This window comes from Neovison vison, chromosome 11, assembly GCF_020171115.1.
Source record: "Neovison vison isolate M4711 chromosome 11, ASM_NN_V1, whole genome shotgun sequence".
Classification (NCBI taxonomy): Eukaryota; Metazoa; Chordata; class Mammalia; order Carnivora; family Mustelidae; genus Neogale; species Neogale vison.
This window is the reverse complement of record NC_058101.1, coordinates 100321705-100336010: the sequence shown is the minus strand read 5'-3', so window position 1 is coordinate 100336010 and position 14306 is coordinate 100321705. Positions and strand designations below refer to the sequence as shown.

The 14306-nt window shown below is 38.3% G+C and overlaps 1 protein-coding gene across 2 annotated transcripts in view; it reads right to left on the bottom strand.

The window, feature by feature from the left end:
* COL25A1 (collagen type XXV alpha 1 chain) overlaps positions 1–14306 on the bottom strand; it is a 465856-nt gene that overhangs the window by 119430 nt on the left and 332120 nt on the right. For both annotated transcript variants that reach the window (XM_044224287.1, XM_044224288.1), the window contains exons 8-9: positions 2081–2140; positions 412–519 (exon numbers count right to left, since the gene is read on the bottom strand). In XM_044224287.1, the coding sequence (XP_044080222.1) occupies positions 412–519; positions 2081–2140 (168 nt within the window). The remainder of the gene's footprint in view (positions 1–411; positions 520–2080; positions 2141–14306) is intronic.

Below are 14306 nucleotides of genomic sequence, written 5' to 3'. Positions count from 1 at the left end.
AAGATTTACCTCCTTTGTTTTCCATAATTCACTTGGGACTTTATCATCTACCTAATCCTTTGGAGAATGTTACCAATCTCTCACCTTGAGTTTCAAGCTATTCTCCCATTTAAGTCAAAGGCATTGATGTACTCTAAAGTAGTCAGGGCCCAAGTGAGATCAGGCATACTCAATCATAGACTTCTTGAGGCTTACCTGAAAACCAGTTTAGCTGCCTTCTCCAGGTCTCTCTTTGTGGTTCTCATGGGTTCCCCTGGATTGAGCCATGAGGCAGAATCCTGTTGGCAGTGCCCTGTCTGCTTGGGTACTTTCTGTCACCTCGCTTCCTGCAAACCTCCTTATGGCCCCTCCTTACTCCACTCCACCCCTGTTCTCAGCCCTTAAAACAAATGGATCCAAAATGCAACTCACGGGCACTCCTGGCATTCCACGGGGGCCATCTTTCCCTGTGTCCCCTGGAGGCCCTCTTGGGCCAGGAGGGCCTGGAGGTCCTGGAGGCCCAGCCTGTCCTTGGTCACCCTATGAAGGAGAAGGGAACAGACCAACAATGACCATGAAAGATAAAAACCCAGATTTTCTTTTCAACACTTTAAATTTATATTATCTAATCCAGGTTTACACTATGAAAAAAACCAGAACAATCAGAACATGAAGCCTGTAGGCAATTTGCCTTCCAGCAGGGAGCAAATAAATATTCATGCTGGGCGAGCTGAGTAGATGCTATTAAAATCAAGGCAGCTCCGGAACCAGCCCTCTCAGCTCTTGGAAACGGTGTAAGTTATCATGGTACTCAGAGCTGGTATAAAACTTTTGCATAACCTGATTTGTGGAAATGCTACATCAGTTATATTCACCTTGTTTAATAAAATGGCTGCATTTGTGGTTGGACAAATGTGTTTACTTTTTCACAACCTATAAAATTAAACATACAAGCTCTTGTCAAACTGTGTAATGATTTATAAATTACTAAAGCCAGAGAGCTTAGAAACTGGATCTGTTACTGGATATAATTTCAGTTGTCTTTCTTTTCTAATGAAGAAAAAATTAGGCATTCTATGCCTTTTTACTTTGGTACTTTCATATACATTTCAAACAAATGCAGCTCCCTACACATAGTTTTGCTCCAGGATATTTCCAAATAAATATCCCCACCCACGAGAGATAAACGGTAAAGCAACAGTAAATGGAGTAATAACTGAATGTTAAGAAGAAATCAGACTTGAGCAAGAATAAGCACTACCTTAATGAGGCGGCGTTTAATGAGCTGCTGATCAGCAGAGAGAAACCCATGATTGATTTTAGGAAACACCATCTGATCAGTCAGGTGAGGTCAAAGGTTGAAGTTCAGAGGTGAGAGAATTGGAGAATAGACATCAGAAGGCCCCAAGAAAGAAATAAAGACATACACATTAGATTTATAATGATCATTAAACAAAAGGGAACTGGTGCTTGTGTCTGACATCAGACTGTCTGGCTCTTCTTGAAAGAAACATAATCCTAAAATGGGATGGCGAGACCAGATCTGTAGTTAGAGAGGGATGTTTTGGGTGTCCCATCCTTTTGCTGCGGGTGTTAGGCCTCTCGAATGCAGTATATGAAAGCAGTAGGAAGGCTCCCATCACCTGCGTCCTGCACACTGAGCAGAAAGTCTGGAGACAAAGCACCAGTTCAATTTCCGTCAGACTTGTCAACCAGCATAACGTGGCATGAACGCGACCACCATTTTATAAATGCCCCAAGTCCAGAATACTGAGGATTCTTTAATTGACTGAAAAATGTCACGGAGTGTTGTCATGCACGTAAATCAAACCATTGAGGGGTGGCACAGTTTTAGATAATCATGCCTGCCTCTCTTCATCAACCCTGCTTGACTTTGATGTCCTTCTCTTTTATATGTTCATGATTCTCCTTCTCAATAGATATTTGACCTCACGGACATAGGTGAGGTCCCAAGGATCCAAAACCTCCCTGCATACGGTGAAAGGGAGCAACTGGACTTGGCAAGCCAATTTAGCTGTTCTTGCTCACTCTTATGCTGATTGTGGGCTCTGACTGAGTAGCATGGGTGCCAACCACGAACCTTGACGGTGAGGATCTGATTACTGTGCAGAGCAGCAACTGTGGGGAAGCCTGGCAGACCCTATGGACAGTGGGACAGCACCAAAACAACACGACACAAAACGTCACACAGACATTCCACTGATGGACAAACAAAACAAGCATATACCTAATGCCAACATGTCCTGGCTCTAAGTCTTGTCTTGTTTGACACACTGTAAAGGAAACCAGGCACACACACGAGGCCCCCAGGCCAAACATTCCTTTAATGGAAAGGCCAGATTGAGAACTCCTTGTAACTTGCTGTTGTGGCAGTTACACTGGGATCTGTGTACACACTCTTAACATTTCTGGAATCTTACATACAGAATGTTAGCACAACATGGAGATAACTGTAGACACCATTATGAAAACAACACTGTGATTTCCCTCCATTGATATTCTGTTTACAACTCAGGACATACACGTATTAATTCTTTTTCAGACAACAGTGAATAGAATTTTGCCGTCTGATCAGAAAGATTCCTCAGAATAAATGCGGTCTGCCCCACAAAAGATAGTCTTACCACCCACATATCAAAATTTCCCTCTCCAATCATAGGATGAGTCTCAGGTCTTTCCTGTTTCAGGAATTCCTGCAGAGGTGGTGGATGGAAATCTGTCTCTTATAACATGCGTATTTCATGTCAGAGGGATTTATGGTCACACTCTGCAGTAATCGCTTCTGTCACGTAACTTTTCCAAAAGAACTTGACAGTTCACACAACCCCTTGAAGTAGAAAAGTGGTTTTGAATTCCTTAGCCAGGGAGAATGGGGAAGCGATGTTTTAGAGACTCGTATTCACAAATTTATACTAACTCGTGTACACAGGCATTATCAATTGGGTAGCTCTGAGAGAGAACTTTTGCCTTTGTTCTATTTCTTTTCCAGCTATGTGAGATATTGGAGCCGTTTATTCCATCCCCCCACCCAGAACATGTTTAACATACAAATAAAATGAACAACAAACACAGCTTACATGGCCTCAGGTGTGTGCAGGCTTCCTAGACATTCCCTCCTCATTGCCCTTCCCCTCCTCCTCTCAAATCTGTTCTGAGGAGTGAAAGCCAGTAAGTTTCTAGTTTTTTAATTTTATTAATCGTGGTATATTTTTTCCCTTATTTCCCCCTTATTCAGGATATGTTTTTCTTTTTAGAAGAACCAATAAAATTATGTTTGTGGTATGAAGACATCTCTTCAGCCCTAATGCCTTTTAATTTCATTCTTTAGAGCTGGGACTTCTCAGGAAGCAAAGCAGAGGAAATCTTATCTGTTTTGCTAGATCCTTTCTGATATGGCTATTAAGTGTCTGGGTAATTTTGAGGTGACCTGTATCCTCTTTTTCTTCTCCCAAAGTAAAAGTCCTTGAAACATAGAGGCTACCCAAATTCAGAAATGCTACAAGTTGGAAAACAGATGTGTACAATTTGCTTTTGTTTTACTATGGAATATGAGTTTAAAATGTTATTAGATGGTAATGTGCCAACAACTTTCCATCTGTGACTCATTAGCCCCATATTACACAGTCAGAATTTTATATATAAATCTCATATTTATGTAACAAAGAACAAAAACAGATACAAACAAGAGGTCTACGAGGGATCAGAATCTTGACTAGTGGCGATAAATCATAATGTCACTTTGAACAGGATTATCTAACAAAAATAATTTAAAACTAAAAGTCTTTTAAAAGCACACATGGTAGGTCTTACAAATGTTTTGAAATTTGAATGTATAAATAAGTCACTTCTCATACTCCTATCCGAGCATGACCAGCTTGCTGTTTGATTATATTTCCTAAATGCTCACAAAAAGCATTAGTTTTTAATTTCTTAGTTTGTTTTCCAGTGTTAATGAAATCTAAAGAGGAAAGTGGAAAGGTAATTCTCTCTTTGAACAGATCCTTTTCACAAAACAGAAAATCTCTATTTGAGGAAGTTGATTTTTATATTCCTCAATCATCATAACTGTAGAAAATGCTAGCAATTAGGTGCTTAGAGCTACATTTTAAAGATTTTATTAGTGACTTGGGAAAAACGACTTCAGAAGTTTATATGCAAAAGAGTAGAAAGAGACATGTGGAAGAATTCTCTTAAATTCTAACAAAAATCCCATGGCCCGGGCTGTAATATTCTAGGACCCTATATTTTTCAAATCTAGACAATGCTTGAAGGGTATATGCAAGTGTTGGGGGTGGTGGTTAAAGGTTATTTACTATTGAAGGCAGTAGTAAATATGGCACATCTTCCTTAGATTCAAGTTTGATAAACACTAAATAACTTTTTTTAATGTAAATCAAACATTGTCATATTATGGGGTAGAAGGCAAGACTTATACAAATTTTTAAAAATTTTACCATTTGCTGGTGGTAGAGAACCTCATTTCATAGGGGATATCTATAGATTACAGGTAGATACTGAACAGACCCATATGAGGTACTCAGAGGATAAACTTGAAAAGTACTGGCACTGAATACTTTTCTGTTAAGTCATGGCTTTACGTGGCCATAACAGTTAGTCTTCTCTGGCTGTTCACACAGAGTGTACTTTTTCATTAATTATGCCATTTTTTCCCCACAGTATCATTAGTCATAGTCCTTTCTAAGTAAATGGAGTGGACATATTTCACTTGGTTTTACATCTTGGAAAACTAGCCTGGTACACAGATGGTTCAACTGGGTGTGCGGGGAGGAAATGTGTCTCCAGAAAAACATGGAGAAAGGGTCCAGGAATAAGCTGAAATGTTGGAGATAATGTGTAAAATTTTGACTCCCAAATAGTTTGAATTCCTAAGAAATTGGATTTACGAGAGTGTAAAACTACCTTACAGAATGCATTTTCCTCTTGGGAGCCTACTCAGACTTTACGAATCTTCCCGACATTCTTTAAAGTAGGTTATCACCTTGGACCAGTGTTTTAATATCATTTCAGGAGGACCTCTATGTCCTTTCATTACCTTCTAGAAGCAAAGAGGAAAGCCTAACCCAACAAAATGTTGAACAAATAAATATTTCATAAGACATGTTTCTAACTACTTAGGAGCCATAAATTCAAGATGCTATTATTTATTGTATACTCAGCAATGGTGTTGTATGATTACATTATAGTGAGAAAACTTTGTATTTTTTCAAAAGTATTCAATAAGGCAATGTTAGAGGCAGGAATTTAATCCATGACTTCTAGTTCCAGACTTTGTCATCATGCAGTTTATGTATTTATAATTTCTTTCTACTTTTACAGTTTGAATATTAGAAATATCAACAATCTATAAGAAGTATTTATTGAGTGACTTCTGTGCACCATTTGCTGTGCTAGGCATGGGGATTGAATGGCAAGCACGACCACAAGCTCGCAGGGGTCAACATCTAGCGGAGAAATAGGAAAAAATAAACAAACAGTAATCATACGGAGGGATGGTCATTTAGGTGAAGAAGAAGGGCTACAAAGTGAATAAAAGTGTACCTAATGACAGGTTTGAGGAACCCTGGAAGACTTCCCAAGCCCTGTGAATGAGGGGTTGGGGGTTGGTATAGCAAAAAGAAAACTAAAGACAGAGAGCCCATTTAGGAAAATGTTACAATAGTCTAGTTGAGGGACTGTGCCCTAGAATTACAGAAAGGACAAATCCATTAGTTTCAAGTGACATTAAGATGGTAAGATTCAGACTTGTAGTCTGGCTGAGAACGGAAAAGAGAAGGAGAATCAATGAGTGCTCCTTAGTCTCTAGCCTGAGTGATGGAGAATGGTAGAGGAAACACTAGAAAAGAATGGGTTTTCTGGGGGCAGTTAGGTGGATATGGATAATGAATTCAGTTAGGGACCTAGTGAATTTGACATGTCGATGAACAGCCAAGGCATGGCAGTTCGATAGGCCAATAAAATAGTCAGGAAAAAGGTGGGAATCAAAAGTCTTAGGGTTGCTTGAAGTCATGTAAAGAGACTGCAGAGAGAGCAGATTTAGAAAACAACTCTTGGAAAGACTTCAATTTAAGGGATGAGCAGAGGAAGAAACAACTACAAAGAAATAATAAAAATGTGATTGTAGAGGCAGGAGGAACACTAACTCACCTCACAAAAATTCTATACAAGCAGTGACTCAAAATGACGATTAATGAAAACTGCACCATTAATTGTACTGTATGAATAAATGTACATAAACTGAATTCCTCCACTCACTGTTGCACTGCGAGGTAATCTAGAGGCTAACAATGGCCAATGCCACCAACAGTGGATGCTTACTGATACACACAGGGGAGTATGTCTGAGGTTGTAGAGGTATGAAGGAAAAATTAAACTAATAGTTTAATTATAAAGGTGGACAAGGAACCTCCATAAACAAATTAAATCAGAATAAAAGATACGTAATGCTGAGAAATGAAAATCCCTGAGTTTCTCCATAATGTAAATAGTATCATGACTCTGTTAGCCTCTGTGAGGCTAACACATTACAGCACAAACATTACAGTTGGTATGTGTACAGCATAAATAAAGATGAATATTCCTAGGAGTTGATAAAACAATTTCTAGCTAAGAGAGACCAGATGGGGAAACATCGTAATAAGATGCAAAAATATTTAGGTAAAAGAATAACTTTAGTTTAACAGCAGGAACTGTTAGAAAGCAAAACAGTGAAAGAAAAGAAATTATGAGAAAGGAATTTGCTGCTAGATCATTTCATATTGCAGTAGGTGATATACTCTATCTGAATAGAAAAATCAGCTACATGAAGCTAAAAAACTAATGGAATCCTTTGAACAACCAAATACCATGACCCTATGAAAATCAGAATTTATAACTGGTAGAAAAAGATTGGCTTATGGAAATATTAGTTATGGGAAAAACTAGCTTTCTAAGTTGAATATAGTATTGGCTCAAGAAGTTAACTTTTCCTTTTTATAGATACTCCAAGTTCCACACTATTGGGTTCCATCATAAATGTTAATCTTAGTCACTCCAGGAATTATCTTTTTATATATAAATGATACATCTTCCATTTGAAAATTATTTAGAAGAGAAAGAGAGCAATACAATGTCTACATTGACAAATGTCATTAAATACTATAACTACTAAAATGCTGAGTAAAGACAAAAGGTCTGTGAATAAGCAGAATAATGGCAGATACCTTTCAACACTGGCAAGTGTCAAGTAAAAGAAAAACTTCCTAAACTTCACATATTGAAAAATGCTCCATTTATTTTGTGTGATCTCATAAGGTGTTCCACAGATTGTTGTAGTATTTGCTAGGATATACAGCTAAGAAAGGCCAACAGATTAACAGTTGTCTTATTTAGTTGGTTGCTGTATTAGGGGCATAAATATTTACAATTGTTGAAATTAAAAATAGAGCTACCCTATGACCCTGCAATTGCACTACTGGTTATTTACCTCAAACATACAGATGTAGTGAAAAGAAGGGCCATCTGTACCCCAGCGTTCATAGCAGCAATGGCCACAGTCGCCAAACTGTGGAAAGAACCAAGATGCCCTTCAATGGATGAATGGATAAGGAAGATGTGGTCCATACACACTATGGAGTATTATGCCTCCATCAGAAAGGATGAATACCCAACTTTTGTATCAAATGGACGGGACTGGAGAAGATTGTGCTGAGTGAAATATGTCAAGTAGAGAGAGTCAATTATCATATGGTTTCACTTACTTGTGGAGCATAAGGAATAACGCGGAAGACATGGGGAGATGGAGAGGAGAAGGGAATTTGGGGAAATTGGAGGGGGAGACAAACCATGAGAGACTGTGGGCTCTGAGAAACAAACTGAGGGTTTTGGAGGGGAGGTGGGGTAGAGGGTTGGGTGAGCCTGGTGGTGGGTATTAAGGAGGACACGTGTTGCATGGAGTACTGGGTATGGTGCATAAACAATGAATTTTGGAACACTGAAAATAAAATAAATTTTAAAAGAAACCAATAATATATCAAGTTTTTTATAAATCATTTGAAATGCATATTTCACTGTATATTAAATAAAAACTCAGCTATCTTAAAAAAAAAAAAAGGCCAGCAGAAGATAAGAGTCAGTGAAAAGAGGTAAGATTCCTAAAGAAGCATTCTCTTGCCCTGAGGCAAACAGAGAAATGTAGACACAGGATACATGGAAGAAAAACAAAACAGCTTTGTCTAGGAGATTGCACAAAAATAAAGTCATGTCAGTTTTATTTATATAAATTTAGCTATCACCAATAGGAATGATTCTCCTGAAGTGAATATCAAGAGAACAGTCCTGTCTTAAAGGTTCTTCATAATAAAGATAAACAATGATGATGATGATAATGACAGTGGTCAGCGTTCACAAGATACATACAATGTGCCAGGTACTCTCCTAAGAGCTTTATAAATGTTAACTCTTAATCCTCACAACAATCATTTGCCAGATGAGGCATTTGAGGCACGAAGAGGTTAAGGGTTTTGCTCACTGAACTGTAAGTCGAGGAACAAGATTCACACCCTGGCCATCTCCTCCAGCATCTATGCCCTTCGTCATTACAATTTCCATAAATCCTTCAGAGTTTCTGAATTTCTTCCCCAATGTATTCATTCATTTATCAAGGAGAATTTAAGAGCATCCTATTAGGAGCGAGGCAATATTTGGACAGTGAGAGTAGAAAGCCTCATCCCAGGTTTCATGGAACTTAGAGGATAACCAAAAAAGGCAAATGTTAAACAAGCAATTACAAATGTGGCTGTGATCTCTTTTGAGATACGCACACACACACACACACACACACACACACCATTTTCCTCTTATATTTTTTCCTATTCCTTTGCCCCTCAGTCAAATTCTCAGTTAAACTCGCTGCTATTGCCTCAGAAGCTATTGCTTCTAAAGCGGTATAAGGAGGCAGGGTGGAAAACAAAACTTGCCTACCAACATGTCTAAAAACCAGAAATATCTAGGAAGGCACTCCCTCAAATTGGAAGAAAGGAAATAGGTCTGTGATCCCCAAAAGCAGAGGGAACCTAAGCCCTCTTTCCCAGTGGCACTTCCAAGAAGCAACAATACCTTGAAGAAAAATGACCATGTGACATGTCTAGATGCAGGAGACCACGGGCAGCCTTGCAAAAGATTCCCCTGTATTAAGCGTGGCACAGAAGTAGCAGAAATGTTCCTATGTCCTATAGTTGCAGCAGTGACAACCTCTATGTGAAGACTCAGGCCAGTCAGTCAAGCTGTGCTGCCCTTTCAGCAGCAAACTGTGTGGACTGATGACTGGAGACGAGGTGTCTCTCAATTTCCACCCCAAACCTGTTGACACTACAAGACCTCAGAAGTATGAATCAGTCCCAAAGAAGAGGGAAGTGTGGAAATCCCAAGAAGAGTGATGTTTGGTATTTTTTGTCAGCTCAGGAGAAGGAAAGACTCAGTTTCAGACATCAAGTAGAATTCAGATTCGGAAATCAAATCAGATTCAAAAATCAAGTTGTTGCGGAAAATTAAGTCATATTACTAACTCACCTGAGTTTGCGGTTTGAAAATCATACCCCAAAAGTGAATATGATGACTGTTAACAAAACAGAAACTATGAGAGTGCACAGAAGGTGACCTAACCCGGATCAGCTGGTCAGGCAGGACTGCCCGGACAAAGTAGTATAGAAGTTGAGACTTGCAGAACAGAAACGCCACATGGACCCTCAGTGTCTGGTCACTCTTTAAGGGCATTGATACCTTTCCTTCCTCAGAGTATAGTATTTGGTGAATACTAAAACCAAAGAGAAAATATATTTTTCTTTTCCAATGGGATACCGAATATACACTTGGAATACAAAGATTGGGTCCTGTTTTAGATACTTCCTTGAGATCTAGGTGCCATTATCCATTTGGAGAAGGTTAGGATAAGGGCAGTAACGATGGCTGTGGGAAGTCCAATTGATGAGAATGAGAGTGAGATTAACTAAAATATTCATGTCTCTTAAGTACGTTCTACATGCCAATTACTGTGAAAAAAAGCTGTGGGGGTTTAAATCTAGTGGAGAGGGGAGGTAATCACAAGAATATCAATTTATAAAGAAAATATACTATACTAGTGCTGTAATTACAGGGGCAGGCAGTAGGCTATTTAAACACATTGTGTTTGGGAAATGGAATAAGGCTCCTAAAAAGATGGGATTTCAGCTATAGGAGGAAGTATGAATAGGACAAAGGTATTTGGGGTGGGGTGTGGACTTGGGTTTGGGAAGAAGGTATTCCAGTCTGATGTACAGTAAGCAAAGAGGAGGAAAGGGGGGATGGCTAGTAAGTTGAGTTTGGTTGGGGTGAAGCACATACTTTTTACGGAAGAGCCTGGAGAAGCTGATAAGGTATAGATGAGCAAGGTCTTCAAAGGAAATCAAAGAAGGAAGTAAGTAATGGGAAGCCACAGAGGTATTTACAAAATGAAGGTGCCATGGCTTATGTAAGTTTGAGAGAGACAACCTGGTAAAATTAAGAAGAATAGATTAAAAATCAAAATACAGTCCATGATTCCTTATCTGCAATTTCAAAATCCAAAGTCCCTGAAAATAGCATTTCTTCATAAGTTTAATTAAAGGTTTTCTAAGTTGGCAGCAAACTCATTTGGTGGCAAAAACTTATCTGAACAGATGTGAGGGTATTTATGATCACTAATAATTCTTAGTGTGAACATACATGTGTTTCAGTGCAGAAACTGATGGTTTGATTACAGGGTGCCTCAGTCCTCTCTAAGGGTGTCAAACAATATGCAATGTATGAGTACTATTAACTTTTAATGTCTAACAACTAAATTCTGAAACACATTTGACTCTGAGGGTTTCAAAAAAGAATTGTGAGGTTGTTCCAAAGTTGATGACAAAGATTCCCTTAACAGAATTAAAACTTAGAGAAAGAATAGTAAGATTAAAAGTTAAGGCAATGAATTTGGTTTTGAACAAGAAAATTTGTTAATATAGGCTAGTTTGGTAGGTGCCCTGTCTAAACAAAAGGTGATCTGAATTATATAATTTAAACAAGTTTACAGTAATGAAAGATATATTTACTTTCAGGATTTCAATTTTATATGTTAATCAGAATTACCCCAATCAATTACTAGCTGTATGTATCTTTTAAATGATTGTTTTAATGAATAGATAAGCACATTATAATTAGCATATATTTTGCAAGTAATTATTTTTAAAAAAAAGACCTGTGAAAACATTGCTCTTTCAGGAAGTTAAAAAAAAAAACCCTCCAGAAGTCTTGTTTAGAACAGTATTTGATTGGGGCACCTGGGTGGCTCAGTGGGTTAAAGCCTCTGCTTTCAGTTCAGGTCATTATCCCAGAGGTCAGGGATCATCGGGCTCTCTGCTCAGCAGGGAGCCTGCTTCCCCCCTCTCTCTGCCTGTCTCTCTGCTTACTTGTGATCTCTGTCAAGTAAATAAATAAAATCTTAAAAAAAAAAAAGAACAATATTTGATTACCAAACACTGCATAACGATTTGCTGAACAACCTCCACTTAAAAAAAAAAACCAAAACAAACAAACAAAAAAACCAGTGCAAAAGTAAGCTGACATTCCACCCCTTCTGAATTTAATGCAATTTGCATTTGTAATACAAATTCTGAATTATGGAGCCCAAATGACTAATCTTTTAATTTTCAAGAAGTCCTCCCTCTAGGATGGTACAGCATCATGACAGTGTGCAATACAGTATTTTATATTTATTCTTCTGGAAAAACCAAGGTGCTTTGTAGTTGAAGGTGCCAAGTGAAGGATTCAACTCAGCATAAATATACTCGAACCGTTTTCTGAAAGGAAGCAGTCCACACTGGGGAGAGGAGGCACAGCATGTTTCAGGAAAGGACCGTGCCAAGAAAATGGAGGATTCATTAGCAGACAAAGCACCTTATACTGAAGGGAAAATAAGCATTTGACCAAGAGCCTGTGAGAAAAATTCAACTTTTTTTGCAATCTTCATTTTGGAAGAAAAATCAGAAATGTCCTGTTGTTCTCTAAATCTAGGGTCTGGCTTGATGGTATTTGCTAAACTTCCTTTGAGTGATATTAGATGGAGTTGACTCTAAAATTCCTTTGGCATGCTCCCTGGTGGCAGCCTCTTTTTTCCTTCCCATGAAAGAGATAGATGGCTGGAAGCCAGTCTGTAAAAGAGCTGGTGAGAGTCCCATGGGGCTCAGCTATGATGGGTGGAGAGTTACCGTTGTATTTCCTACTCCACCTCTGAAGGTCACCATCTCTCATAAATAAATTTGAGCCCACAGCAAATGTCTCATAGTCCTCTGGGATAATGGAGCTCTTCAAAATGAACCAGCACCAAAAAAGATAATAGAGTACTTGGGCAAGTTCACCAGAGAGTAATGTTACTTGAAATAAAACTACTCTAGATACCTTCCTCCACTAGTCCTATTCTAGATACCTTCCTAAATTGTCCTGTTCTCTAATGCTCCCCTTTAGTCTACATCTTAAATTTTTAGTGTTTTCCCAAGGCCTGTTCAATTACATAAACCTGGATTGTGGCTTGAAAGCATCTCTAAAATTTGTAGGTTTCCATACCGGACTAAAATATCGACTGCAATTTAGAACATGTTTGAATGCCCTATAGTTATCTTCTTTTTGATGTCACTTGCTCATATGGAGTAAACTCAAACTGACTGTAAGGACCAGGCCGACGACATAGATAAAAGAACAGAATTAAGTGTTCAGACTCGGCTGAATAGGAGACAGTCCAGGGCTAAAAGGAAACAGTGAGCACTCAATTGATTTTTCCTCAGAGGAAAGCAAACTTAGGGTTTCTCCATCTAAACATCCTTAAATAGAAGCCAGAAATCCAAGTATTCTGTTTTAAATGAATGCTTCAGATATTAAATGTTTGTAACCAATTCAAATTTACTTGAAAAAATTTCACAGTCCAAACAGAAATACATTTGAAGGAAGGATGTGGCCCACAGACCACCAGTTAAAGGTCTCTGATCTAGCCATTTTGAATGCTTATATATTAGAAACAAGACTAGTGTAGAAAGGCTTTGCTTCAGAAAGGAAATAATAACAGTTAGTTGACTGACGGAACTTTATTTTGTTGTATCAGCATTTGAAGAAAGGGTTACAAATTCTCTTGCCTCAATCACATGTTGTAATTCAGAGCACTGGTTCTTAAATCATAAAGCTTTCAAAATGTGATTGTTACACAGGACCTCTAGGAGGAAAAACAGAACAAGGTGTAATGCCTTTTTGAAAAGGAAGTACTGCATCCCATAGTGATGGACCCGTGTGGGAGGAGTCCCATGATTTGAGGTCCTAATGAAAGAGGCTGTTGTAATCTATGTGAGAGTTATGGGTTCTTTGGGAATCTCAGAACAGAATTTCCTGACTTCTGTGAAATTAGATCTAAACTTTATAATGATATGGATATTGGAAATCATAATATGAACTTCTAGCTTTTGGTTTTAATTTCCTGGCTGCGGTTGATGATAACGTTATTTAATGAAATGCAGTATACTTTTCATCTTAAGTTGTAACATACTATAATGCTTATTATATTTAATTTTTAAAAGTGGTATTTACTTGCACATACAATTTAGTTGAAACATCGACACTGACCGTACGCGAACATTTTTACCTCAATCTTCTTTATCTCCCAGTTTCCAATATCTAGATAATAAGATGTGAGCCAAGAATGTTAAGAGTAGGTATTAGGGGGCGCCTAGGTGGCTCAGTGGGTTAAGCCACTGCCTTCAGCTCAGGTCATGACCTCAGAGTCCTGGGATGGAGCCCCGTATCGGGCTCTCTGCTCAGCAGGGAGCCTGCTTCCTCCTCTCTCTCTGCCTGCCTCTCTGCCTGCTTGTGATCTCTGTCTGTCAAATAAATAAATAAAATCTTTAAAAAAAAAAAAGAGTACGTATGAGGTTGTCTTGCAAAGTTATTGAAAATGAAGGCTCATAACAAGATGTAGCTGTAATTTCTGATAAGGTCAATTCTCTATTTAAATGTACTTAATATGCCAGCTATCAAAGGCATTTGCCATATATAACAGAAGATTTTTTTTCTTCCTATGATTACAAGAATTAATTCAAAGTGTAACATGGTCTTTTAATAAACATTTAATGGAATGTATGCCTTATTTGTCAGTAATAAAAAAGGGAAAAAAAGCAACCGGGAAAAACCGTGTTCTGTGTTTGAGCACATGAAGTGATGAATATTTCTCCAATGTCTTAGATGATCTGAAAGCAATAGCCTACCCTCCAAAA